Here is a 25,604-nt window from a genome sequence, read left to right as displayed (position 1 = left end):
AACATCAGAAGTTTTGTGCTGATAGTAAGATCTGGTGTGAATAAAATAAATATTTTTTTACCTTCTACAGCAGTAGACAGCACTTGAGATTTATTTGTGCACAGCAAAAGTCAGAATCCCCCCCCCCCCCCCCCCCCATCCCCTGGAATTTTGCTTTAAATGTAATGATCCACACATTAAATATCAATAATGACAAAAACTTCAGGTTTGTCCTCTTCACAGATCTGCATGGCTGAATATGTAATGGCTTTCACCTCAGTACCCTGTCAAAAGAACATAATAGAGAATAAGAACACTTATAATTACGCTTGTAATTGTATGCACTGATGTGTGCTCATTTTAATATAAACCATCACACCTTTACATACAGTAACATTTACAAGAGTGTAAGGGCATCTATTTTTGTAAAAATTCTTTATTTAGCAGTCAAGGAAATGAACATGGGGCAGTGAACAAAACATTACAAAAAACAAGCATTAGCAAGAATTACAATAGAACATCCCATCTAAGCTAGTACACAAACGGCTGCTAGGTCAGCTATCAAATGAATCATCGGCAACCGCTTACCACATTACACGTTGTATGATGATACTCAGTATCACCCTGCACATTTCCCAAACGATTTTATATTTTCCCAATAGAAAGATAGGAAAATTGCGGTAGCAGTCGAAAAGACCAAACCTGAGTATGTAGCGTGCAGAAGAGAGATGAAAGAACAGCATAAAATAAGTTAGAAAAAAAAAGGGGAGGGGGGAGAGAAGGAGGGCAAGGGGAAACCACCCCACAGAACCTAATCCTCTCCTGTTGTTCCATTAAGCTGAGAGGCCAATGGTGTCTGCTGCCTATAATAAAGATAGGGAGTCCAGTTCTTCCAGTACTTGTCTTCCTGTTCTTTCAAAGTCATGGTAAGGTTTTCCATAATCTGGCTATCTGTAATTCTGGGACACCAGTGGGCAACAGTAGGAGGACAGGTACTCTTCCACAAAGCTGGGATACAGGCTTTAGCTGTTGTAAGTAAATGTCCGAGTAGGGAGTTCTTAAATTTTTTATTAGACATAGGGGTGTTATTCAATAGAAAGGCCACTGGATTTTTATTGAGTGATTAACCTGTCAACGTCTTAATCGTGGACTCTACATCAGTCCAAATGTTGTTTAATTTTGGGCATTCCCAGAAGATATGCAACAGGGTTCCCACAGATTCTCCACAGCGCCAAAACGTATCTGAAACCTGAGGAAATACCTCTTGAAATTTTCCACATTTTGTCATATTACAACCAAAAACGTAAATGTATTTTATTGGGATTTTATGTGATAGACCAACACAAAGTGGCACATAATTGTGAAGTGGAAGGAAAATGATAATTGGTTTTCAACATTTTTTGCAAATAAATATAAGAAAAGTGTGGCGTACATTGGTATTCAGCTCCATTTACTCTGATTCCCCTAACTAAATTCTAGTGGAACCAATGGCCATCAGAAGTCACCTAATTAGTAAATAGAATCCACATGTGTGTCATTTTATCTCAGTATAAATACAGCTGTTCTGTGAAGCCCTCAGAGGTTTGTTAGAGAACCTTGGTCTTCACGATGCCGTTTGTTCACTAAGGAACACATCAGACGGGTCAGGGATAAAGTTGTGCAGAAGTTTAAAGCAGTGTTAGGTTATAAAAAAATATCCCAAGCTTTGAACATCTCACGGAGCAAAGTTCAATCCATCATCTGAAAATGGAAAGGAGTATGGCACAACTGCGAACTAAGACATCGCCGTTTACCTAAACTGACAGGGCGGCCAAAAAGGGCATTGATCAGAGAAGCAGCCAAGAGGCCCATGGTAACTCTGGAGGAGCTGCAAAGATCCACAGCTCAGGTGGGAGAATCTGCCCACAAGACAACTATTAGTTGTGCACTCCACAAATCTGGCCTTTATAGAAGAGTGACAAAAAGAAAGCCATTGGTGAAAGAAAGCCATAAGAAGTCCCGTTTGCAGTTTGCAAGAGGCATGTGAGGGACACAGCAAACATGTGGAAGAAGGTGCTCTGAGACTAAATTTGAACTTTTTGGCCTAAAAGCAAAATGCTATGTGTGGTGGAAAACAAACACTGCACATCACCCTGAATACACCATCCCCACCATGAAACATGGTGGTGGCAGCATCAAGTTGTGGGGATGCTTTTCTTTAGCGGGGACAGGGAAGCTTGACAGAGTTGATGAGAAGATGGATGGAGCCAAATACAGGGCAATCTTAGAAGAATATCTGTTTGAGTCTACAAAAGACTTAAGACTGGGGCGGAGGTTCACCTTCCAGAAGGACAATGACTCTAAACATACAGCCAGAGCTACAATGGAATGGTTTAGATCAAAGCTTATTTATGTGTTAGAATGGCCCAGTCAGAGTCCAGACCTAAATCCTATTAAGAATCTGTGGCAACACTTGAAAAAAAAACGGGGGGGGGGGGGGGCGTGGTCTGAACATGGCAATGTAAGGACGTGTTTCACCGGAGCTCCCTCCACCCCTTCAGCATTTTAACCTTCTGATGCAGATTTCCACCATGGCATAAGCTCTAGGAAACAGAAGAAGGTGAAGGGAACCTACAGAACTCCCCCCCTGGTCGGAGATACTACACTTCTTCCCCAGATCCAGGGCTTACACACTGCGGACCCGATCCGCGGCGACACGTGGAGCGTCTTGGCCAGGATTACATATGGCGGCCCCACCGGCATCGCTGGCTGGATCAGGCTCCCTGAATATAGAAGAAATGGCCGCACACCACTGTAGATGAAAATCCTCTTTATTTGGACATCCCAAAATTACAGGCATCAGAATGCTGGGTAGACGTGTTTCGCACACTTCACGTGCGCTTAATCGATACCATGGATCAGACTCCCTGACAGGCTTCCCCGATGATCTGACATCTCCTCCGCCAGCCGCTGCGGGACCGTCAGCCTCTCTGCCTTCCATAATGCGAGATCCGGATCTCAGGGCTTTCTTCCAGGCCCTGCCGAAGTGGTCAGATATGGAGGCGCTGGTACTCCGCCTGGAGGAGACACACCGCAGAGACCTTCATTCGGTCAGAGTGGACGTGCAGCTGCTCTCTGACCGGGTCTCCACGGGCAAAATGTCCTTATCTCTTGAGCACCGTGTGTCCCAACTGGCGCAAATACAGTCCTCACAGGCTTCACAGGTCACCGCGCTGCAGCTCCATATGCAAGAACTTGAGGACCAGAGCCGCCGCAACAATCTAAGATTGCATGGTATCCCGGAAGCCACAGGCAAGGAGTCACTACAACCCACGGTCCTGGAGATATGTTGGTGACTGGCTACCTCACTTACCCCCCAGGACATAGAATTCGACAGCTTGCACAGTGCTCTGGGCCCTCGTTCCAGGGATCTGAACAGACCCAGAGACGTTATTTGTCGCCTACATCACTACTCCCATAAAGATCTCATCCTGCACAGAGCATGGGAGGTAGGTGACTGACCTGACCAGCAGAAGGCACTGCTACGCCCCTTCCTGGATAAATTGCGGCGGATGGGCTGTACCTACTCATGGGGGTTCCCTATGTCGCTGACAGTGAGGAAAGGTCCAGCTTCCTTTGCTCTGCTCGACCCTGCTGATCTGCTGGGCTTGTTTGCATTTCTCGAGACAGAGGCTTTCCCGGTCCCGAACTAGCTACAACCCCTGCTGCACCACGTAAAAGCAGGGGGGCGACATGGTCTCGCAACTCTTCTCTTCCCGGAGACCAAGAGTCCTAATCCCCTCCTGCACTTCATCTGACTGCCGCCTAATATGTTCCAGATGTTGTCCCCTGAGCACCCGTAAGTGATGTCTGCCCTGCCAGCTTTTTCACTACCCAGTGCACTCACCACCATACTTTAACTGCTGTTTGAACGGGCTTTGATCCTGGAATTTTTTCGGTCCACTCCCCACTGTGGACTATCTATACTTGGGTTAATACCACTACTCATCTCTGGGACCGAACAGAGATGCTCTGGAGGGCTTTGCTCCTCAATTTTTCCCACGCTTGGAATGACATTTGCCTGTCCCCCCCACACCACTCCAGAAGGCTCACGTTTTGCAGACATTGCTGCGCTTAGAATGCCTTCTGCTCCCACTCACTCAAGTGTCTTGTTTAATGCTGCCTATATTTGTCTCTCATATACATGCTATAACTCATGATGTGTGTCCAAACTATGTTTATAAGGGAAGTTAACCAGTTGTTTCCTGCGGAGTCTTTAAACTGCAGGTATTCTGGCTGGATTACGTATTGGATCTCATTAATCCCGAACGGTTAGCATGTTTGTTACTATGAAGCGCATGGGTATCAAGAGGGCTTCCCTCCTCCTGGGGCTTCGGTGGTTTGCCGTGGCCACAGCTAGAGAAGGAACCTCTTTCCTTTCAGGGCACAGCGAGTGGTTCACTCTGAGCTCTCCTCCCCCCGCGCCATTGGTTAGCTCTGAAACATGCAGTGCTCCACTGACCCGGCTGGATGATTATGGCATGCGTGGGGGACTGGGGGGCGAAGAGGCCATACGCAGGGAGGGGGTGCCTCCTCCTGAAAGGGGGTATGGGAGATTGAGCGCAGTCCTGACATGCAGTGACTGGGCGAGTGCCGTGACCCCACTCTGGGGCAATTAGTGGTCGCACTTCCTTGGACTGCATCTCTGCAGGGTGATGCATTATCTTGGAACCGTTACGCCTCTTTCCCTTGGATGAGTTGGCGGATACATTTAAAGCCATGTTTTGCCGCATGCCCTGACACAGCTTCTTGTCTAGTGGGCAGGGGAGAACTGTTAGTCCTTTCCCCAGTGGGCATTATCTGTAGTCAATATTATGGGTTGCTATCTACTAACACAATGTTACTGGCTCGTCTTCCTCTTTAAGTTTTGTTGTTAGGATGTTTCTTGCTGCTTTAAATTTTAGTCTATACCAATGCTAAAAGGCCCTGGCACGGGCTCTGTCCTCAAGCTGTTTCCACCCACTTCCCCATATAGGCCTGCCCCCCCCATACGAACTTAAGCGTTCTGAAGTGAGTGCCATTTGTAGTACCTCTTTTTAGGACCCCGACTACTCCTTCCTGTTCTTTCCCCTCCCTTTCTCCTTTTCTACCTCCTTCCTCTCCCCCCTCCAAACTCCATCCTTCTCCCCCTCCACAACACCTCCCCCCCTTTTTTTTTCCCTCTCCCCTCCCACAACCCCAGAGATAATGGACGCTGTGAATGTTCTCTCCCTAAATGCTAAGGGACTCAATGTCCCGGAGAAGCGGAGGGTGCTTCTTAATGATCTGAAACGCTCTGGCACAGATGTAGCGTTTGTAAAAAAACTCATTTTAGTATGGGGGGGGACTTCCTTTCCTTCAAAACAGATTGTTTCCTTGTGTATACCACACTACTAAATCGGTAAAGGAAATCTAAGGGCGTTTCGATCCTGATCTCTATTCTTATCCCTTGGGCTCTTTCCAACAGCTGCTTTGACACAGCAGGCCGGTATCTTTTCCTTAAAGGCCACATCGGCAGCATCAAAATGACGTTGGCTACTATTTATGCATCAAATACTCACCAAGACTCATTTCTATGTAAAACCCTCTCAAAGCTAGTGGAGTTTGCGGAAGGTAAACTGATCCTCAATGGTGATTTGAATGTCCCTCTTGACCCTAGCATGGATACCTCCTCTGTTCCCCTCAGCTATAGGAACCATATACAGCAAAAACTTCACAAGCTGAAGCTGGTGGAACCTGGCGCATTTTCCGCGCTGGAGAACGAGATTACTCTTTCTTCTCCACGCCTCACCAGTTATATTCTAAGATTGACCCCTTTCTGATCCCTCACCAACTACTATCCCTCATTCTAGATGTCTCTATCGGTCATATATTCTGGTCTGATCATGCACCAGTTGATGATGCGTCTATCCCTGTCAGCCTCTACCGCCATTCCGGATTGGAGATGGTGCCTGAATGTGCAGATCCCAGAGGTTTTGACTGACGTGGCTCAAGAACTCACAGCTGATTTGGATGAATGCCATCCCTGAGAGTGACCCATGTATACTGTGGGAAGCCCATAAGGCGGTCATATGGGGCATTCTGATCAAACACGGTTCCAGTGTTAAAAAGGCGAGAGAAGCACAATTGACAAAACTGTTAGCCGATATTCAGGCTCTTGAGCTGCAGCATAAAAGAACACCGATCCCAGCTTTAGGGACCGGACTTGCCCGTCTTCGTCAACAGGTCTCCAACCTTCTTCGTTACAAGGCGAAGGCAGCACTCCTGTCTTGCAAGAAGCTAGTGTATGAATCGGGTGACAAATGTGGCAATCGGTTAGCACGGGGCCTCAGAGACCAAAATAAGGCTTCCTATATCCCATATATTGAGGGTACGGTACCTTCCTCTTCCATAGAGGATTACTTCTCTTCGGCATACTTGTCACGCCTTATGTCCCTATTTCGGGGAGAGCTTAAAGCCCCGTCGAAGAGCTGAGCGGAGCAGTGAAGTCAGCCAAACAAGGAAAGGCACCAGGCCCAGACGGATTCACTATACAGTACTACAAGACTTTTCTGCCCCTCTTAGGTCAACACATGGTAAGAGTGTTTATTGGCCTAGGACAGACTACCTCATTCCCCCGCCATCTGAGGCCCACGTCTCAGTTATCCCAAAAGAAGGCAAAGATCCCTCTGTCTGCGGCAGCTATCGGCCGATTTAGTTGCTCAATGTGGACCTGAAGCTCTTTACCAAGATACTTGTTTCTCGGATCCAATCCTTGTTACCCCAATTGGTTCACCTGGACCAAGTGGGCTTCATCCCTGCCCGCAAGGCCAGGGACAACACGGAAAAAGTACTCAATCTGGTCCACTTCGCCAGTCAAATGGTCTCTCTTTGCATATTATTCAGTACTGATGCGGAGAAGGCCTTTGATAGGGTGACTTGGGCCTTTATGTTTGCAGTCCTGAGACATATGGGTTTCGGGGGAACAGATGCTTCGTTGGATATCTAGCATATACTCCTTTCCACGGGCAGCGGTCAAAGCAAATGGGGTATTCTCAGAGCCGTTCCCCATCTCTAATGGCACCCGACAGGGATGCCCACTCTCATTCCTACTATTTGCCCTTTCATTGGAACCATTCCTGAACAGGATTATATTAAACCTAGATGTCTCTGGCATTCAGGTGGGTGACCTCACCCATAAAGTCTCCGCTTACGCGGGTGACCTTCTCTTCTCCTTGACCAATCCGCATATCTCCCTACCAAATCTCCTGAAAGAATCTGACCAATACGGAGCACTCTCGAAAATTAACTACTCCAAATCCGAGGCAGTGGGAATCACCCTGCCCTCTCCCTTGTGTCGTACTCTACAGCTCAACTTCAAATGGACGTCTTCGGCTCTGAAGTACTTGGGCACCCATATCCCCCCTGAACCTAGGGGATACATTTGGGATGAGCTGTCTGCCCCTGCTTAGTGCGGTTCGTGCCCTAATAGACAAATGGAATAGAGGTCTACATTCCTGGTTTGGCCGCTGTAACATCATCAAAATGAGCATCTTGCCAAAGTTTCTGTACCTCTTTTAGACTTTACCTATTGCCATTCCCTCGACCTTCTTTCGTCAAGTCAAGACCCTCTTTACCAAGTTCATCTGGGCACACAAACGGCCTAGGATCGGTAGGCGCCTTCTACGCTACCTAAACTCTATGGAGGGGCAGCTGTCCCAAACCCGCTTAAATATTACCAAGCAGCCCACCTTGGCAGGGTAATTGACTGGTGCAGACATAAAGATCTAAAGCTGTGGATGCTCATAGAACAGCAGTTTAGTCCCGTTTCCCTGCACAGGGTGCCACGGTGCTTTACCTCCCTACCTGCTTCCCTCAAGTGACATCCCACCATAGGACCCCCTCTCCGAGTCGGCCATATGGCATGTACTAAACCGGAGCTTTCCTCTGCCCACGCTCTGCTGTTTCCCATATTGGGAAAACCCGGGATTACCTACGGGTGTAGAACAAGGCACGTTTTGAAATCTCAAGGGGAGCAGCTGCTTTCAAGTCTACCATTTTCTAATGGCTAACACTTGGCCCATGATCTCTCAATTGATGCAACCGGATGGTCAGTTTAGATTATCTTTCTGGCAGGCGCTTCAACATTTCTTCCAAAACCCCCGCCCCCCCCAACTCATTTTCGGAGTCAGCGGACTCTGTTTGAATCTTACTGTGAAGACATGGACCCTCTCCCCTGCACCCTGTCTAAGATGTATGCCTTGCTTATATTCCCTCTAGAGAACTTTATCATGCCAAGTCTTGGCAAATGGGAAAGGGATCTTGATAGGACCTTCACGGCTGCCCATCGTCAAAACATCATCCACCTTTTGTCTGAAATCATCCATCTGCACGCGTATGCAGGAATCCAACTATAAAATATTGACGCCCTGGTATCTCACCCCGTCAGTCTTGAGTAAATAATTTCCGCAAGCTTCGGAGCGTTGCTGGAGATGTGGAGAGGGGAACTCTACTTCACGTTTTCTTGTCCTGTTCAAAGCTTCAACAGTGCTGGTCGGAGGTACAGAGGATCTCCCAACAATTCACAAACTTCCCTATCCCAAGGGATCTGGCCTTCTTCCTGCTCCACTGCTCACAGATGCCGATCCGAACATACAAAAAAAAAAAATCAATCCTTTGCTACTTGACTAACGCTGCCAAAGCCTGTGTCATGCTGTGTTGGAAAGATCCCAATCCTCCTTCCATCGCCACGTGGCTCAATAAGGTCAGGAGTGTCAATACCCTGGGAGATCTGGTACTTACCGCACAAAACAGAAGAGAACGATATACGAAAACATGGGCATACTGGAACATGTTCGTGTATTCGGATGAAGGGAAGTCCCTCCTAGAGAGCTGCCTGGGGACTGAGGTTCTCCAGTCATTTGTACTGTAGCATCTACACGTTCCGTCACCCTGGTCCCCCCCTTCCTTTTTCTTTTCTCCCTTTTCCCCTCCCTCTCCTCTTCACTTCTTGTCTCGAGACCCTTCTGTGTGACCCTACGGTTTTACCATCTAGCTTCCTTCTATCCTAAAATTTGAAGTGTCCATTCATGCAACTCAACACGAGCAGAATGTATATGATTACCACCTGATTTTTTGGAATGGGAGGCTCGTCTGCGCGGCAGTGATGCTGTGCTGACTTGCTTCCAAGCACCTCTACATTTGACTGTACTACCCTGGACTGTAACTATGTTTGATGTGCCATGGCATTGTATATTGATGGATATTTTATTTTTCTTTACAAATAAAGAATTTGAAAAAAAAGTTGTTGTTTTTTTTTTTTTTGCTGTTCACAGATGCTCTCCATCCAATCTGACAGAGCTTAAGCTATTTTGCAAAGAAGAATGGGCAAAAATGTCACTCACTAGATGTGCAAAGCTGGTAGAGACATCCCCAAAAAGACTTGCAGCTGTAATTACAGCAAAAGGAGTTTCTACAAAGTATTGGCTCAGGGGGGCGGAATACAAATGCACGCCACACTTTCACATATTTGTAACAAAATTTGAAAACCATTTATCATTTTCCTTCCACTTCACAACTAAGTGCCACTTTGTGTTGGTCTATTACATAAAATCCCAATAAAATACATTTACGTTTTTGGTTGTAATATGGCGAAATTTGGAAAATTTCTAGGGGTATGAATACTTTTTCAAGGCACTGTATCCTATGCAGCTTGGCAGGGGTTCTGTACCACTGGGTGAGAAGTTTATAACCTCCCTCCTGATATCTGCTTGCCAGGGAAGCTTTATGTGCAAAAAATATAATTTTGTCTTTCTGAAGTTGAGAGATGGTAACTCGAAGGTCATCTTCCCACTGTAAAAAGGTGAAGGCCATGTCCCCCTGGTTTGTCAGCAAAGCATAGAAATGAGAGAGGGAGATTTGGGGACAGATTTGTTCGAGTGGAGTGAGTTGATGAAGGCTCTGATGGTCCATGGGTAATGAGCGTAGGCAAGTACTCAGTTGGGCCATATGGAAAAAAATCTAGGTCAGTATGGAAATAGCCCTTAGTTCTCAGCTGGACATAAGTTTATTAGCTACTGAGTAATGAAGGAGGGCATAATATATATATATATATATATATATATATATATATATATATATATATATATATATATATATATATATATATATATATATATATATATATATATATTTTTTTTTTTTTCAATTCAAGAAAGTTTGTTATTTGCAATATTTGGGTGCGGAGGCAATATTGTTATGAGTGTGCCAGAATATCTCCACGGCACTCTGACTGTATTATCTTACATCCAAATAAATCTACAGTCCTATAAACCAGATTAGGAACACTTACCTGGGGGTGTTTGGATAAATTGAACTCTTCCCCCCACCTATGAAAAAACAAAACAAAAAGCCAATAGCATTTTTAAAAAAAATACTTTTTGTACCGTTATGCAAGTTAAAGGGCTCAGATTTTTAATTGCTCACTTGCAGCAGATTGGAGTTAAGCCTAGTACACACTAGTAGTTTTTTCCTCATTTAACCCAGCAGAAATGAGAGAAAAAAACACAACTGACAGTTCAGGAAGAGCTGCTGTATTAACTATCCAACGTTAGTACAGCAATCTCCCCTGCTGTTCTATTGTGTTCTTACAGGGGGACGACCCCCCTGCCAGAACATTCCGGTCAGCGCTCTCAGCCAATTGGCTAAGAGCGCTGAGACCTTTTTCGGCCATGCTCCTTCGAAGAAGCCGGCCGAACGGCCAGCTTCCTTTGGACTAACTGCAGTACACACGGGCCAAATTTTGGCTGGTCTCTATTGAGCTGCCTGACTTTCGGCGGGGTGTACTAGGCTTTAGGTTCAGTTCACACCAATAAAATACAAACCCTTTGTGACCAAGCCCCAGTGGCGGCATAACATGTCATGGGCCGTGTCCGGAGCAGTGCAGCAGTGCTGGCTGAGGTTATACATCTCATTAGCATTGGGTTAGTTTGAACGGCATCTCTTGCTATATAGGCTGACACTGCATGAATTTCAGTGCATGAAAATGGATTTCAAGTAGACATTGCATTCCTCTCTATCTGCAGTTTAGTTTTATTTAAAGGAGGGCTATTCAAGGACCCATTCACACCTATGAGTGTGTGTTACCATGTGCTTGCATAGGTATGTATGGGTCCTAACAAACCAAGCAAATATTAATAAACTAATAATCTGCCATCTAGCTCTGCCCTTTAATCTCCTTCAACATATTGACAGTGCAGCTGTGCACAGTGTCCAGATAAGTAAGCAATTCAGCAGCTGTCTGTTTTAGTGTGAATTCACCCCTATTCTATAGCTGCTACAAAATTGCCAGTGTAACATGAGCCTTACTGCTACAGTATGGATATCTATAGATATTAATCCATTTCCATGGGAATAAATATTTTAACAGGTCAACAGCGTAGTAGGTCTCAAAATTATGTTCAGCATTTTGTCATTACTGCTCTATTCTAAAATGTCCCTGGAAAGAGCAACATGGGTAACACAAAAAGTATGAGAGGAGAAGTAAAATTATAGAAAGCAGTTCTGTTATATGCAGTTTGCATCCTTAGGTTTACATGATCCCCCATCACTACAGGAGATTGGGTATGTCAGCATGGGCATCACAAGCAATACCTGGGATGCTTATTTTGATAAAACTCTATTTGCATTCTTCTGTCTGCAAATGACTATAATTACATGAAAACACCCCGTTGTGGCACAATGCAGCCCTTCAGCAGTTTTGTTCCATCCCAGACTCGGAACTATGGAGATCCCAAGGAGTTTTTTACTTATCCCACCTAACCTCAAATGGAAGACTGAAAGTGTTTGACAGGCTGCACGCTGAGTACGGTTTATCCACCCGCATGTTTTTTAGATGCCTACAAATTAGGCATGCCTTCGTTACGCAGTTCCCAACCGGTACCTCTCAACTGGAAACCAATCCTTTTATGGAGGTGATATGTAGACAGATCCCAAAAAACTGATTTCAACCTTTTATTGCATGTTGCTGCTGCCCTCCTCTTCTAGGTCAGCCTACGCATTAAAAGCTAAATGGGAGGGGGATGTGGGGGCTATAGAGGACGAGGACTGGAGTGATGCTCTTGACACCTGCAACTTGGTGTCTCCCAAACTCTGACCGTCTTACGCAGATTTATATAATCCATAGATCATACCTTTCCCCAATTAGAGTATCCAGATATAAACCGTACCAATCTCCCAACTGCGTAATGTGCAACCAGGCAACGGGAACGTTTTATCATTTACTTTGGAGTTGCCCCAAGATCCACGGCTTCTGGACACAGATTGTACAGTTTCTCCATGACACAATGGGTTCTCCCCTAGCTCTGCACCCCAAGCCATGCCTCTTGGGAATTCACCCAGAATCAGATATGAATAAATTTATTAAAATATTTCTGAATGAAACACTCTTCTCTGCAAGAAAGGTTATAGCAAGGCAATGGATGAGGACCAATCCACCCGAGTTTAGCGCTTGGTTAATAGAAGTGAACAGTATAAGATATAAGAAGCTCATTTATACACACAGGGGCTGCCCAGCCAAGTATGGGAAAATCTGGGATAGGTGGCTGCAAGCGCCAGAAACCCTGGATAGGATCACAGTTGCTTGACTAGAGTCTTACCCTACAACAATGTTGCTACTATCCTATTAATCTTCTGTACTGAGGAAAATAAATATAAAAAATAAAAATATAAAAATAAATAAAGATACGCCATATACACGCAGACTATTTTACTGTTATAAGTGTTAATATGTGTCTCACCACGCCAATGTACAAGGGATGTCTGAAAATATTATTTTTCTGGTAAAATTCATCTATACCTAACATTTCCTGTAATAATACTTTACCTGTAAATTTTTGCTTTTTGTTCTAATAAAAACTGTTTCAACACAAAAAAATAAATGAAATCTGAAAATAGCAAAATCACTAATAATCCTAGTAAGGGTCTCTATCAACAATGAAAGGCAAAGTAAAAATTTATATTTGCAAACTTACTGATTGGCATAGCTCTTTTTTTTTAAAATTAATTAACTCCTTCCTGGAGTGCTCATATACTGGCAAAGCTTAATACATTTCTTGACCTGCCAAATAGCCAAGTCTCGGCAACTGTTAACTAAACATTTGTTTGTTGGGGAAAAAACAAACAAACACACACACACACACACACACACACACACACACCTTACCCAATAGAACGGATTTTAAAACTCATACGATCTATGTGCAGCACCTTTACCTCCTGTATAAAGAAGAAAACTATTAAATTTTGCAGAATGCAGAATATCATTATGGCTTTTACAGCATGAAAAAATATCTCACCCGGGGAACAAAGTACTGGTCGGCACTAAATTTATATAGCCACGCATCCAGGAAATTGTAAAGAAGTGAAAGCAGGTCTCCCCCTAAGAAAGAATAGAGAGTCAAACAAGGTTTTTGTATGGCTTAGCATACCCAATTTCTGCACAGAACATTTTGGATGTACAGTAATGTGTACAAATTTTAGGCAGGTGTGAAGAAATGCTGTAAAATAAGGATGAGCTCCGGCGTGTTCGCATGCTGCACATGCTGAGCCCGCCAGGAAGTCGGCACGGCACAACGCTAATCACAAGCAATGAGACATTTCCCGATGTGCGGCTGCAGAGATCGGGAAATGTCTCCCTGCCTGTGATTAGCGCTGCGCCGTGCCGACTTCCTGCCGGGCTTGGCATGTGCAGCATGCGAACATGCCGGAGCTCATCCTTACTGTAAAGTAAGAATGCTTCCAAAAATATATAATTTAATTGTTATTTTTTATCAATTTAAAAAATGCAAATTGAGCAAACAGAAGAAAAATCTAGATCAAACCAATATTCAGTGTGAATACTCTTTGGCTTAAAACCAGCATCATACATTTGCAGAAAGTCAGGGATTTTGTAGGATTAGAGTCAGATGCATGATTAACCAATTAGAAGGCAGTCCCTGGGTTACAAACAAGATAGGGACTGTAGGTTTGTTCTTAAGTTGAATCTGTAACAGGTACGTTTTTTAAGTGTAGCTCTAGCCAAAAAATCTATTTTTAAGCTTTTTGGATAGCATAGGGAAGGGTTAACACCCCTGTAACATTTGTTTTGCTGTCTGTGAAACATTTCAGAACATTTCACCTCACTTTCTGTCCAATTGGATTGTGAAAATTTTGGGTTGTTGTGGAAACATGGACTGGTGATGAAGCTTTAGTGGAGGTACCTTTTTCCCATAATAACTCTTACAGGAGTGAATTTGCCTTCCTGGGGTAGATTTCATCTCACTTCCTGTTGTCTCCCTCCGTTTGTAAGTAGGAGTCGTTTTTAAGTCAGATGTTTGTAACTAGGGGACCTCCTGTATACCAAGCTGGTGCTAATGATCATCAATTTCATATGTAGGTTGAAACACAGTCATTACCGGAACAGCCAAACTCTGCTACTAAGGTGAGATTGGGGAAGACAGCTTCAGGTCTCAGATCATACACCATGGCAAGACTGAGCACGGCAACAAGACATAAGATAGTTATACTGCATCAGCAAGATCTATACCCAGGCAAAGATTTCAAAGAGGACCGGGAATCAAGATGTGCTGTTCAAGTTCTTTTGAAGAAGCACAAAAATAAAAAAATAAAAAAAATCGGGCAACATTGAGGACCGTAGATGCAGTGGTCAGCCAAGGAAAATTAATGCAGCAGATGAAAGACACATCATGTTTACTTCCCTTTGACATCGAAGATGTCCATCAGTGCCATCAGCACAGAACTGGCAGAAACCAGTGGGACCCAGGTACACCCATCTCCTGTATGGAGAAGTCTGGCCAGGAGTGGTCTTCGTGGAAAAATTGCAGCCACAAAGTACCTTTGAGGTGGGAAAAAGGCTAAGTGACTCAACTATGCACAAAAACATAGAAACTGGGTGCAGAAAAATGATAGCAGATGCTCTGGACTGATAAGTCAAAATTTGAAATATTTGTTCGTGAAGGGCTGAAGACCAGTACAATAATGAGTAATGTCTGCAGGAAACAGTGAAGAATGGTGGAGGTTCCTTGCAAGTTTGGGGCTGCATTTCTGCAAATGGAGTTAGAGATTTCGACAGGATCAATGGTGTCCTTAGCGCTGAGAAAATAAATGTAGATACTTATCCATCATGCCTTACCATCAGGGAGGAGTACGATTGGCCCCAAATTTATTTTGCAGCAGGACAACAGCCCCAAACATACAGCCAATGTCATTAAAGCGGAGGTCCGCCAAAATTCTTTTTTTTTTTTTGTTTTAAAGTCAGCAGCTACAAATACTGCAGCTGCTGACTTTTAAAATATGGACACTTACCTGTCCCAGGGTCCAGCGATGTCGGCACCTGAAGCCGGTCTGTCCCTCGGCTCTCGGGTGCTGCCGCCATCTTCGGTAAGGGAATTAGGAAGTGAAGCCTTGCGGCTTCGGTTCCCTACTTCACATGCGCGAGTCATGCTATGCAATCCGGATGGTCCCTGCTGTCTCTGGGACCTGTGTTTCCCAGCAGACAGCCGGGGGGGGGGGGGGGGGGGGGGGTGGGTGAAAGGGGCGTAGGAGTCTATGCCCGGAAGTGGGTGCAAATACCTGTATTATACAGGTATCTGCACCCCCCTCCCCCCTGAAAGGTGCCAAATGTGACACCGGAGGTGGGGAGGTGGTTCCAAAAAAGCGGAGGTTCAATTTTTGTGTGAACCTCCGCTTTAAGAACTATCCTTAGCATAACGAAGAAAAGGGAGTCCTGGAAGTGATGGTTTGCCCCACAGAGTCCTGATCACAATCTCATTGAGTCTGTCTGGGATTACATGAAGAGACAGAAGGATCTGAGACAGCTTACATCCACAGATGTAGGTTATGATCTTTAGTTAGTTCTCCAAGATAGTCACACCAAATATCAATTTGATTTTCTCTTCTGTTCATTTACTTTCCATTTTGTTAATTGTTAAAAATAAACTATTAAACACTTCTATTTCTGAAAGCATTCTTAGTTTACGGCTTTTTTACACCTGCCTAAAACTTTTGCACAGCACTGTATATTTTATATATTTCTTGTTCTAAAAATATTTTGGAAAGCCTCACCTTCAATTTCCACCTCTACGGTGTCTATGGGTTCTACAGTCTCAATGTCAGTCATATATCCAAACATTGCCATAGCACATTGCTCAAAAGCTTCTTCTAAAGTATCTCCCCATGCATGTAACCTGCATCAGACACAAGAAAGCATGTATTAGTAAATCAACATAAACTATATTTTTGGCAAAAATTTCTAGTTCTATTTATGAAACCTTTAGAAGACATCACATTAATTTTCAACTTACAAGAGTGGAAAGTCCTTTTAGTTTATCCTCTGGTTTCAAGCTGCTACTGTGCCTGCTAATAGAACTATAGGAGCACAGAGGGGTTTTCCCATTTGTTTCCTGTGTGTGGTTGGGGTAAAGAAAGCAAAAAAAAAAAAAAAAAAGATAGCCCATCAAATCTAATCTGCTGGGCCAGGATACAATTATCCTGTGAGAATTCAAAATGGAAACCTGTCCATTTGAAGGCTGCCACTGCTGACGTCTACCCGGGAAAACTAATTGCGTGCCTGTCTCTGGATTTTTGATACCTTCTAAAAAACTGTCCTGGAACAAGCAAAAAAGCTAGAAAGTGGACAGAATTAAAAATTACATATATACAGTACTTTTAAGAAAGTGTTCATACCCCTAAAATTTTCCAAATTTTGTCATGTTACAACCAAAAACATAAATGTATTTTATTGGGATTTTATGTGATAGACCAACACAAAGTGGTACAGAATTGTGAAGTGGAAGGAAAATGATAAATGGTTTTCAATTTTTTTTACAAATAAATGTCTGAAAAGTGTGGCATGCTGCAATTACAACTTCAAGTCTTTTTGGGTATGTGTCTAACAGTTTTGCACATCTAGAGTGAAATTTTTGCACATTCTTCTTAGCAAAATAGCTCAAGCTCTGTCAGATTGGATGAAGAGCATCTGTGAACAGCAATTTCCAAGTCTTGCCACAGATTCTCAATTGGCTTTAGGTCTGAACTTTGGGCCATTTTAACACATGAATATGCTTTGATCTAAACCATTCCATTGTAGCTCTGGCTGTATGTTTAGGGTCCTTGTCCTGCTGGAAGGTGAACCTCTGCCCCAGTCTTAAATCTTTTGCAGACTCTAACAGGTTTTCTTCTAAGATTACCCTGTATTTGGCTTCATCTATCTTCCCATCAACACTGACCACCTTCTCTGTCCCTGCTAAAGAAAAGCATTTCCACAACATGGTGCTGCCACCACCATGTTTCACGGTGGGGATGGTGTGTTCATACTCATAGTGATGTGTAGTGTTAGTTTTCCGCCATGCACAGCATTTTGCGTTTTAGGCCAAAAAGTTCAAATTTTGGTCTCATCTGACCAGAGCACCTTCTTCCACATTATAATCAACAAAACTGCAGCGCTGAAGAGATTAAAAGTATAAAAAGTCCATAATAATCAAGTCCCAAGTGAATCCAAAATATAGAAAAGAGAACTGTGTTGAACTTCCAGGAACAATGTACCAAAACACTCGCCGGAAAGTGAATATAAAAGTGCCTGAATTTCCAATATAAACTGTAGTGCTTCTTAGTGGCGACAATCCTTCACCAATCATATGCACTCAGAGGTAAGATCTTTGAAAGCCTTGTATTCTGAAGCTTGACATCCCTTGATCCGGAGTGGTGGGCAAATGGGGAAGTGCATCACAGGAGATCAGCACTCAGGCTGCATTCACACCTGAGCATTTCAAAATCGCTTGTTTTTAACCGCAATTTTGTTCAGGTCACCAATGTAAAAGGCAGAAAAACACCTGTAATCTACCCCAAAGAAGCTCCTGTTCTTTTTTTGAGCTTAGGGCCTTTTTCAAGCATTTTACTTCAGGTGACAAAACACTCAGATGTGAACATGTGCCATTGAAATTAATGGGATTTTGCTTTTTGGGCGTTTTTCCAGGCGTTTTAAGAGCTGAAAACGCTCAGGTGTGAATGCAGCTTAAGTAAAAAAGCTCACGCAGAGGAGCCCAAAAAAGTTTATATGGTGTAGTATTTATTACAAAAATTTTATTTATATTAATCCGGTTCACTACATTTTTTTATTTTGCATTATCATTACCTTTGGATGTGCAAGCCGTGAATATAGATTATATACACTGCACTTAGGCTGCATATCTGTAATGACTGGATTAATATTGTATCTAGGTCTCTACATTAAAGCGGATGTAAACTCACTCTGATCCTTTCTAAACTACTGCCATAATGGTTATCTATAAGGATATACATGCCTCCTGCATGTATCCTTACCTGTCAAATGTCTCCCCTCTGTCTGTTATGAGACCCGAAAAACGGCAGATTCTGTGGGTGGGTCTGTTGTTCGGAGCTTGGTGGGTGGAGTCGTGATGTCAGTAGAATCACCGCCCACCCCTACACTCCCCTTGTCAACATGCATTTTCTCCTGTGCATTTCTTACACTGAACTTCTGCTATGATTACAAACATCCTGTCAAAAACCCAGAAAGTCACCACATGATTTCAGCATGCCCAATCATGCTGAGGTGTGGAGCAGCCAATCCTGGGAGAGCTGGAGAAGAAAGGAGGAGGGGATCTGAAGTACACTGAATGTCTCTCTCTGGCTCATGCATGAAATATGTAAATCACCTGTCACTCACAGCAAGGGGGAAGAACTGACTCCTATTTCTCTGTGTGTCAGTTTTTATCAGTTTTAAGATAAGATAAGAGGACTGCTCAGAGCTGGATTAACTCTTTGTGGCATAACTGGGCACAGATGACATGAAATCCTATACTGTACAAGGTGCAAGCCCTAATTAAAAAAAAAAAAAAATTGCGGGTTTCCATCCACTTTAAGGCTTTACTCCATTTAAGATCTACATACGAATATACATATATATATTTGTCTGTAACGTCAACAAAATGGCGGACCTGGTACTTCCAGATTTCTATTTTATGACGTTTTAGATACACCTAGTCACACAGAAAATGCCGGTCTCCGGCCGCGCCACTTCTGGTCATGATTTTTCGGAATTTCCTGATGTTTGGTTATAAATGGAAGTGTCCTGTATGGTGCCAGGGCAGAACCCTTGATAACGTATTATTACACAAAACGCGTAGGAAAGGGCCTACGCACTGACGCCTTTACCGTTGAACCCCCATACACAGGGGTGGCGGCAATCTTTTTTGTAAATTTTTTGTCTTTTGTCTGTGCGTGAGCTTTTTTACTTAGAACTGGTCACCTGTGATGCTCTCTCCATTCACCCACCACTCCAGATGAAAGGATGTCAAGCTTCAGGATACTGATAGAAGGCTTTCAAAGGTCTTACCTCCAGTGAGTGCATATGATTGGTGAAGGGTTGTCGCCACTAAGGAGCACTCTAGTTTATATCGGAAATTCAGGCACTTTTATATTCACTTTCCGGTGAGTGTTTTGGCACATTGTACTGTCCTTATGGATTCCTGGAAGTTCAACACAGTTATCTTTGTATATTTTGGATTCACTTGGGACTTGATTATTATGGACTTTTTATACTTTCAATCTCTACGGCACTGCACTTTTGTTGATTATATTATTTGCTTGAAGGTTGTATGTTCACCTTTAAGCGCCAGCTGCATATTCATGATCAGCCCTCACTTTCATACAGCGGTTTTTACCTTCTTCCACATGTTTTCTGTGTCCCCCGCATGGCTTCTTTCAAACGGGACTTCTTATAGCTTTCTTACGACAATGGATTTCTTCTTACCACTCTTCCATAAAGGCCAAATTTTTGGAGTGCATGACTAATAGTTGTCCTGTGGACAGATTCTCCCACCTAAGCTGTGGATCTCTGCAGCTCCTCCAGAGTTTCCATGGGCCTCTTGGCTGCTTCTCTGATTAATGCTCTCCTTGCCCGGGCCTGTCAGGTAAGGTTGGCCATGTCGCAATTGTGCCATACTTTTTCCATTTTCGGATGATGGATTGAACAGTGCTTCACGAGATGTTCAAAGCTTGGGATACTTTTTTTATAACCTAACCCTGCTTTAAACTTATCCACAATTTTTTTCCTGACCTGTCTGGTGTGTTCCTTGGCCTTTATAATGCGGTTTGTTCACCAAGGTTCTCTAACAAACCTCTGAGGGCTTCACAGAACAGCTGTATTTATCATGATTACACACAGGTGTACTCTATTTACTAATTAGGTGACTTCTGAAGGCAATTGGTTCCACTAGATTTTAATTAGAGGTATCAGAGTAAAGGGGGCAGAATACAAATGTACGCCACACATTTTCAGATGTAAGAAAAACATTTTTTTTTTAAATTGAAAACCATTTATCATTTTCCTTCCACTTCACAATTACGTGCCACTTTGTGTTGGTCTATCTCTATCACATAAAATCCATTTACGGTTTTGGTTGTAACATGACAAAATGTGCAAAATTTAAAAGGGATATGAATACTTTTTCTGTTTTTATCAATCTTTTACGTAGATTGTTAACCACTTCAATACTGGGCCTTTCACCCCCTTCCTTCCCAGGCCAAATTTCAGCTTTCAGTGCTCTCGCACTTTCAATAGGAATTGCGCGGTCATGCAACACTGTACCCAAATTAAATTTTTATCATTTTGTTCACACAAATAGAGCTTTAGTTTGGTGGTATTTATTCACAAATCAGTTTTTTTATTTTTTGCGATATAAACGAAAAAAGAGCGGAAATTTAAAAAAAAAAAACAATATTTTCTACGAAATCCAATAAAATCAAATTTTGTCATAAATTTAGACCAAAATGTATTCTGCTACATGTCTCTGGTAAAAAAAAAATCCTGTTAAGTGTATAATAATTGTGATCACGGACATATGTGCGCAGATGATCATGTACATATGTGTGCACATGATAACAGACATATGTGTGCAGATGATCATTGGGACTAGAGGTCGACCGATATATCGGCCGATATTTGGCGTTTTTTACTTAATCGGCATCGGCCGATTGTGCTGATAAAAAAGGCCGATATAACTTCAGCGCGATTTGCAAATGACTTCTGTAATAGAAGTCAATGCAAGTTGCCTGAAGTCTTCTGTGAAGCAACTTCTCTCCTCTCTGGGCAGCCTGCCAAATCTGATAAAAGAACCTGAAGAGATACAATGTTTACACTTATCAATGAGCTGAACTCTGTGTGTAGAAGTTCTCAGTTTACCCATTTAAAGACTAAATCTTTTCTGACACTTGTTGCTTACAAGTAAAAATCCTGTATTTTCTGCTAGAAAATCACTTAGAACCCCCAAACATTATATATATATATATATATATATTATTATTTTTTTTTTTTTTCTTTTAGCATAGACCCTAGGGAATAAAATAGCGGTTGTTGCAATATTTTATGTCACACGGTATTTGCGCAGCGGTCTTTCAAACGCAATTTTTAAAAAAAAAATACACTAATGAATTTTAAAAAAAAACTAAGCAGTAAAGTTAGCCCATTTTTTTTCGTCCAAAAGTTTTGATTACCTGTTTTTGTGTATTTAATATTTAAGATTTTTTTTTCTAAATTATACATACAAGTGAACTGATTGGAGGTTTGTTTTGTTTAATAAATGTAAAAAAATTTCTGTATCACTTATTACTTAAGGTTGCTTTCACACTGGAGCGGGCAGGCGTTGACGGTAAAACGCTGCTAGTTTTAGCGGCGCTATTCGGTTGCTAGCGGGGCGCTTATAACCCAGCTAGCGGCCGAGGAAGGGGTTAAATGCGCCCCTGAAGCGCCGTTGCCGAAACGCTTTGCAGGCGCTTCGGCAGCGGTGCGCATTCATTTCAATGGGCAGGAGTGGTGGAGGAGCGGTATACACCGCTCCAAAGATGCTGCTTGCAGGACTTTTTTTTAACATCCTGCCAGCGCTTCGCCTCAGTGTGAAAGCACTCGGGCTTGCACACTGAGACTGCAGGGGAGCCGTTTTACAGGAACTTTAGGCGCCATTTTTAGCCCAAAAGCGCCTAAAAACGCCCCATTGTGAAAGGGGTCTAACTGTTAGAATTTATGAGAAGAAGGAAAAAAAAAGAAAAAAAGAAAATCGCCCTAATATAGCGGCCCAAAAAAATCAGCATCACATATTGGCCATCGGCCATCGCGATTTCTAAATATCAGCATCGGCCAGAGAAAAACCCATGTCGGTCGACCTCTAATTGGGACATATGATTTTACTGTTACATATGTGGGACAGGTGTTTTTACTGTGTGGGGACAGTGTTTTTGGACACTATGTAGGGGACACTGTGCCGGTGATCAGTGTGTAAAAATCAGCTCATACTCACTGATCACCGGCTGGCTGCAGTGATCCCGTTTCCTCTCCTCACTGACAACTTCCGTGTGAGGAGAGGAGAGCTGATCGCCTAGCAATCAGCTCTCTGTTTACATCACATGATGGCTGTGATTGGACACAGTTGTCATGTGATCAGGAGGGCCAATCACAGAGCCCTCCTGCCGATTGGAGATGCGCCGTGTCCGGGTGACACGAGCGCATCGGGATCGCGCCGCTGCAAGAGAACAGGAGATCCCCCTCCTTATGAGGGACGTTCCTGAATGTCCACTCAGAAGGAGGAAGCTTCCATCCGGCCGTATATATGCAGTGGCCGGGTGGGAGGTGGTTAAAGAACCGTCAATAGAACAGCGAACAGTCCTCGCTTGCTCCATGTGTATCAAAAAAGATAAAACTTTTGAACAAGAAAGCAAACATCAAAGCTTGGAAACAGTATACAAATTCAACGATTGAATGCTAGGCTCAATACAGACAAATATAAACCCGACTCGCAGGTTACGTCCTTTATTGCGGGCCCCCCCAACATAAATTAACTAATATGGGAGGCAGGACAATGTCTAGTGTTGGAATACTGATAGAACACGGAATCTACTTGTACTCTGCGGTGCAGTCATTCTATCAGCCACCCCATACATGGTGTGTATGTAGGACAACTTGGTCTCTGTGAAACATCCTAACTAGAGTAAAATAATAGCAAAATAGTCTGGGTGGCTTGATACCGTGGCAGGTAAGATTCATTTAGCAATTGTTTAACATAACTGTCCCCTATACTCAACAATATGCCTAGGCGAGTCCGGGATAACCAAGAAGAAGGTAAGCGAGAAGATCGTGGAAGCTTAATGCCGGAGGTAAGCATGAGATAAAGCTATGGTAGAAGATAAGAGGGAAAAGTGGGTCCATCCGGGAATGAATAATTTTTCAAGGCACTGTATGATGTGGTCTGTGGCTAGCAGTCACTCCTATAACATAGTTTTATCCCCTATTAATCCTGCCAGTAGTCTTTTTCCAACTTCCTTTACCGGGTCACCAACACTGTTCTTTCTGCAGAGAAATCATGCAGCAGTGTTTTAGACACCCCTGACGGTTTTTATGGCTTGCCCCAACTTTTGTAACTGCCCATTTTGCTGGAAAGCTTGATCTGCATTTAAATGTGAAGAACATAAATAAATAAAATAATACACATACAGAATAAATTTATAGGTATAAACCATATACAGTTACCAGAAGACAATGTTTTTAGCTATAGTGGCCCTCTAAAATGTATTTCCACCTTTGCAGCCAAACGTCACAAACCCCAGCTATATTTTTTGTTGATAATTTAACAACTGCCAAGAGTCTGGCTATTTAGGAATGATGGAAAAGACATTCAAGATGATAGATGAAAAAAGGAGGCATGATTTAAAAAAAAAAAAAAAAAAAAAAAATATATAGGTACATACTGAACATCTGCAGTGTGATCCAAATCTGAAAGACAAAAACAACAAAATTATTTTCATCATAGACTTAGTACACCTTACTCTAGGTAAAAAATAAAAATAAATGGTTACCAACAAACACGAAGGCCCCTTTCACATGGGCGTTCCGTATGTCCATCTTTCATCCATCCCTTGACGGATGAAAAACAGACATACAGTTGTGCTCATAAGTTTACATACCCTGGCAGAATTTATGATTTCTTGGCCATTTTTCAGAGAATATGAATAACACAAAAACATTTTTCACTCATGGTTAGTGTTTGGCTGAAGCCATTTATTATCAATCAACTGTGTTTACTTTTCTTAAATCATAATGGCAACAGAAACTATTCAAATGACCCTGATCAAAAGTTTACATACCCTGGTGATTTTGGCCAGATAACATGCACACAAGTTGACACAAAGGGGTTTGAATGGCTATTAAAAGGTAACCATCCTCACCTGATCTGTTTGCTTGTAATTAGTGTGTGTGTGTGTGTGTGTGTGTGTGTGTGTGTGTGTGTGTGTGTGTGTATAAAAGGTCAATGAGTTTCCGTACTCCTGACAGACCTTTGCATCTTTCATCCAGTGCTGCACTGATGTTTCTGAATTCTGAGTCACGGGGAAAGCAAAAGAATTTTCAATCTGCGGGAAAAGGTTGTTGAACTGTATAAAACAGGAAAGGGATATAAAAAGATATCCAAGAAATTGAGAATGCCAATCAGCAGTGTTCAAACTCTAATCAAGAAGTGGAAACTGAGGGGTTCTGTTGAAACCAAACCACAGTCAGGTAGACCAACTAAAATTTCATCCACAACGGTCAAGAAAATTGTTCGGGATGCAAACAAAAACCCACAAATAACTTCAGGTGAAATAAAGGACTCTCTGAAAACATGTGGTGTGGCTGTTTTAAGATGCACAATAAGGAGGCACTTAAAGAAAGATGGATTGCATGGTTGAGTTGGTCCACGGAGGTGGATCGCTGATGTTTTGGAGATGTGTGAGCTACAAAAGGCACAGAAAATTTGGTAAAAATTGATGAAGAATGCAGTATGTTATCAAAAAATACTGGAGGAACATTTGCATTCATCAGCCAGGAAGCTGCGCATGGGACATTCCAACATGACAATGATCCAAAACACAAGGCCAAGTTGACCTGTTATTGGCTACAGCAGAATAAAGTGAAGGTTCTGGAGTGGCCATCTTAGTCTCCTGACCTCAAAATCATTAAGCCACTCTGGGGAAATCTCAAACATGCAGTTAATGCAAGGCAGGACAAGAATTTACAGGAACTGGAGGCTTTTTGCCAAGAAGAATGGGCAGCTTTACCATCTGAGAAAATAAAGAGCCTCATCCACAAATACCAAAGACTTTAAGTTGTCATTGATGTTAAAGGGGGCAATACACGGTATTTAGAACTGGGGTATGTAAACTCAAGGTCATTTGGGTAGTTTCTGTTGCCATTATGATTTAAAAAGAGTAAACACAGTTGATTGATAATAAATGGCTTCAGCCAAACACTAACCATGAGTGAAAGAAAAGTTTTTGTGTCATCATTCGTGTTCTCTGAAAAATAGCCAAGAAATCATAAATTCTGCCAGGGTATGTAAACTTATGAGCACAAATGTATATGTATCTCTATGGGATAGCAGACGTTAGCAGATAATCATCCACTGACATCCGTCTCTGTTAAGTTAAGTTCCATTTTTTAAGACGGAAGAAAACCCTATTTTTCTTCCATTAAAAAAACGGAAAGGATGAAATATGGATGTTAATGGACAATCCACTGACATCCGTTT

At 42.8% G+C, this 25,604-nt stretch overlaps 1 protein-coding gene across 1 annotated transcript in view; it reads right to left on the bottom strand.

Moving 5' to 3' along the window:
* Positions 1-131: 131 nt before the first annotated feature.
* Positions 132-25,604, bottom strand: part of ZBTB8OS (zinc finger and BTB domain containing 8 opposite strand) — a 37,182-nt gene continuing 11,709 nt past the window's right edge. The window contains exons 3-8 of the mRNA XM_073615353.1: positions 23,791-23,815; positions 16,099-16,220; positions 13,332-13,414; positions 13,199-13,251; positions 10,328-10,364; positions 132-263 (exon numbers count right to left, since the gene is read on the bottom strand). Of these exons, the coding sequence (XP_073471454.1) occupies positions 177-263; positions 10,328-10,364; positions 13,199-13,251; positions 13,332-13,414; positions 16,099-16,220; positions 23,791-23,815 (407 nt within the window). The 3' untranslated portion in view covers positions 132-176. The remainder of the gene's footprint in view (positions 264-10,327; positions 10,365-13,198; positions 13,252-13,331; positions 13,415-16,098; positions 16,221-23,790; positions 23,816-25,604) is intronic.

Source organism: Aquarana catesbeiana, linkage group LG02 (genome assembly GCF_042186555.1).
Source record: "Aquarana catesbeiana isolate 2022-GZ linkage group LG02, ASM4218655v1, whole genome shotgun sequence".
NCBI classification, from domain to species: Eukaryota; Metazoa; Chordata; class Amphibia; order Anura; family Ranidae; genus Aquarana; species Aquarana catesbeiana.
Note: the sequence above shows the minus strand (reverse complement) of the source record. Positions and strands in the feature narration are given on the sequence as shown.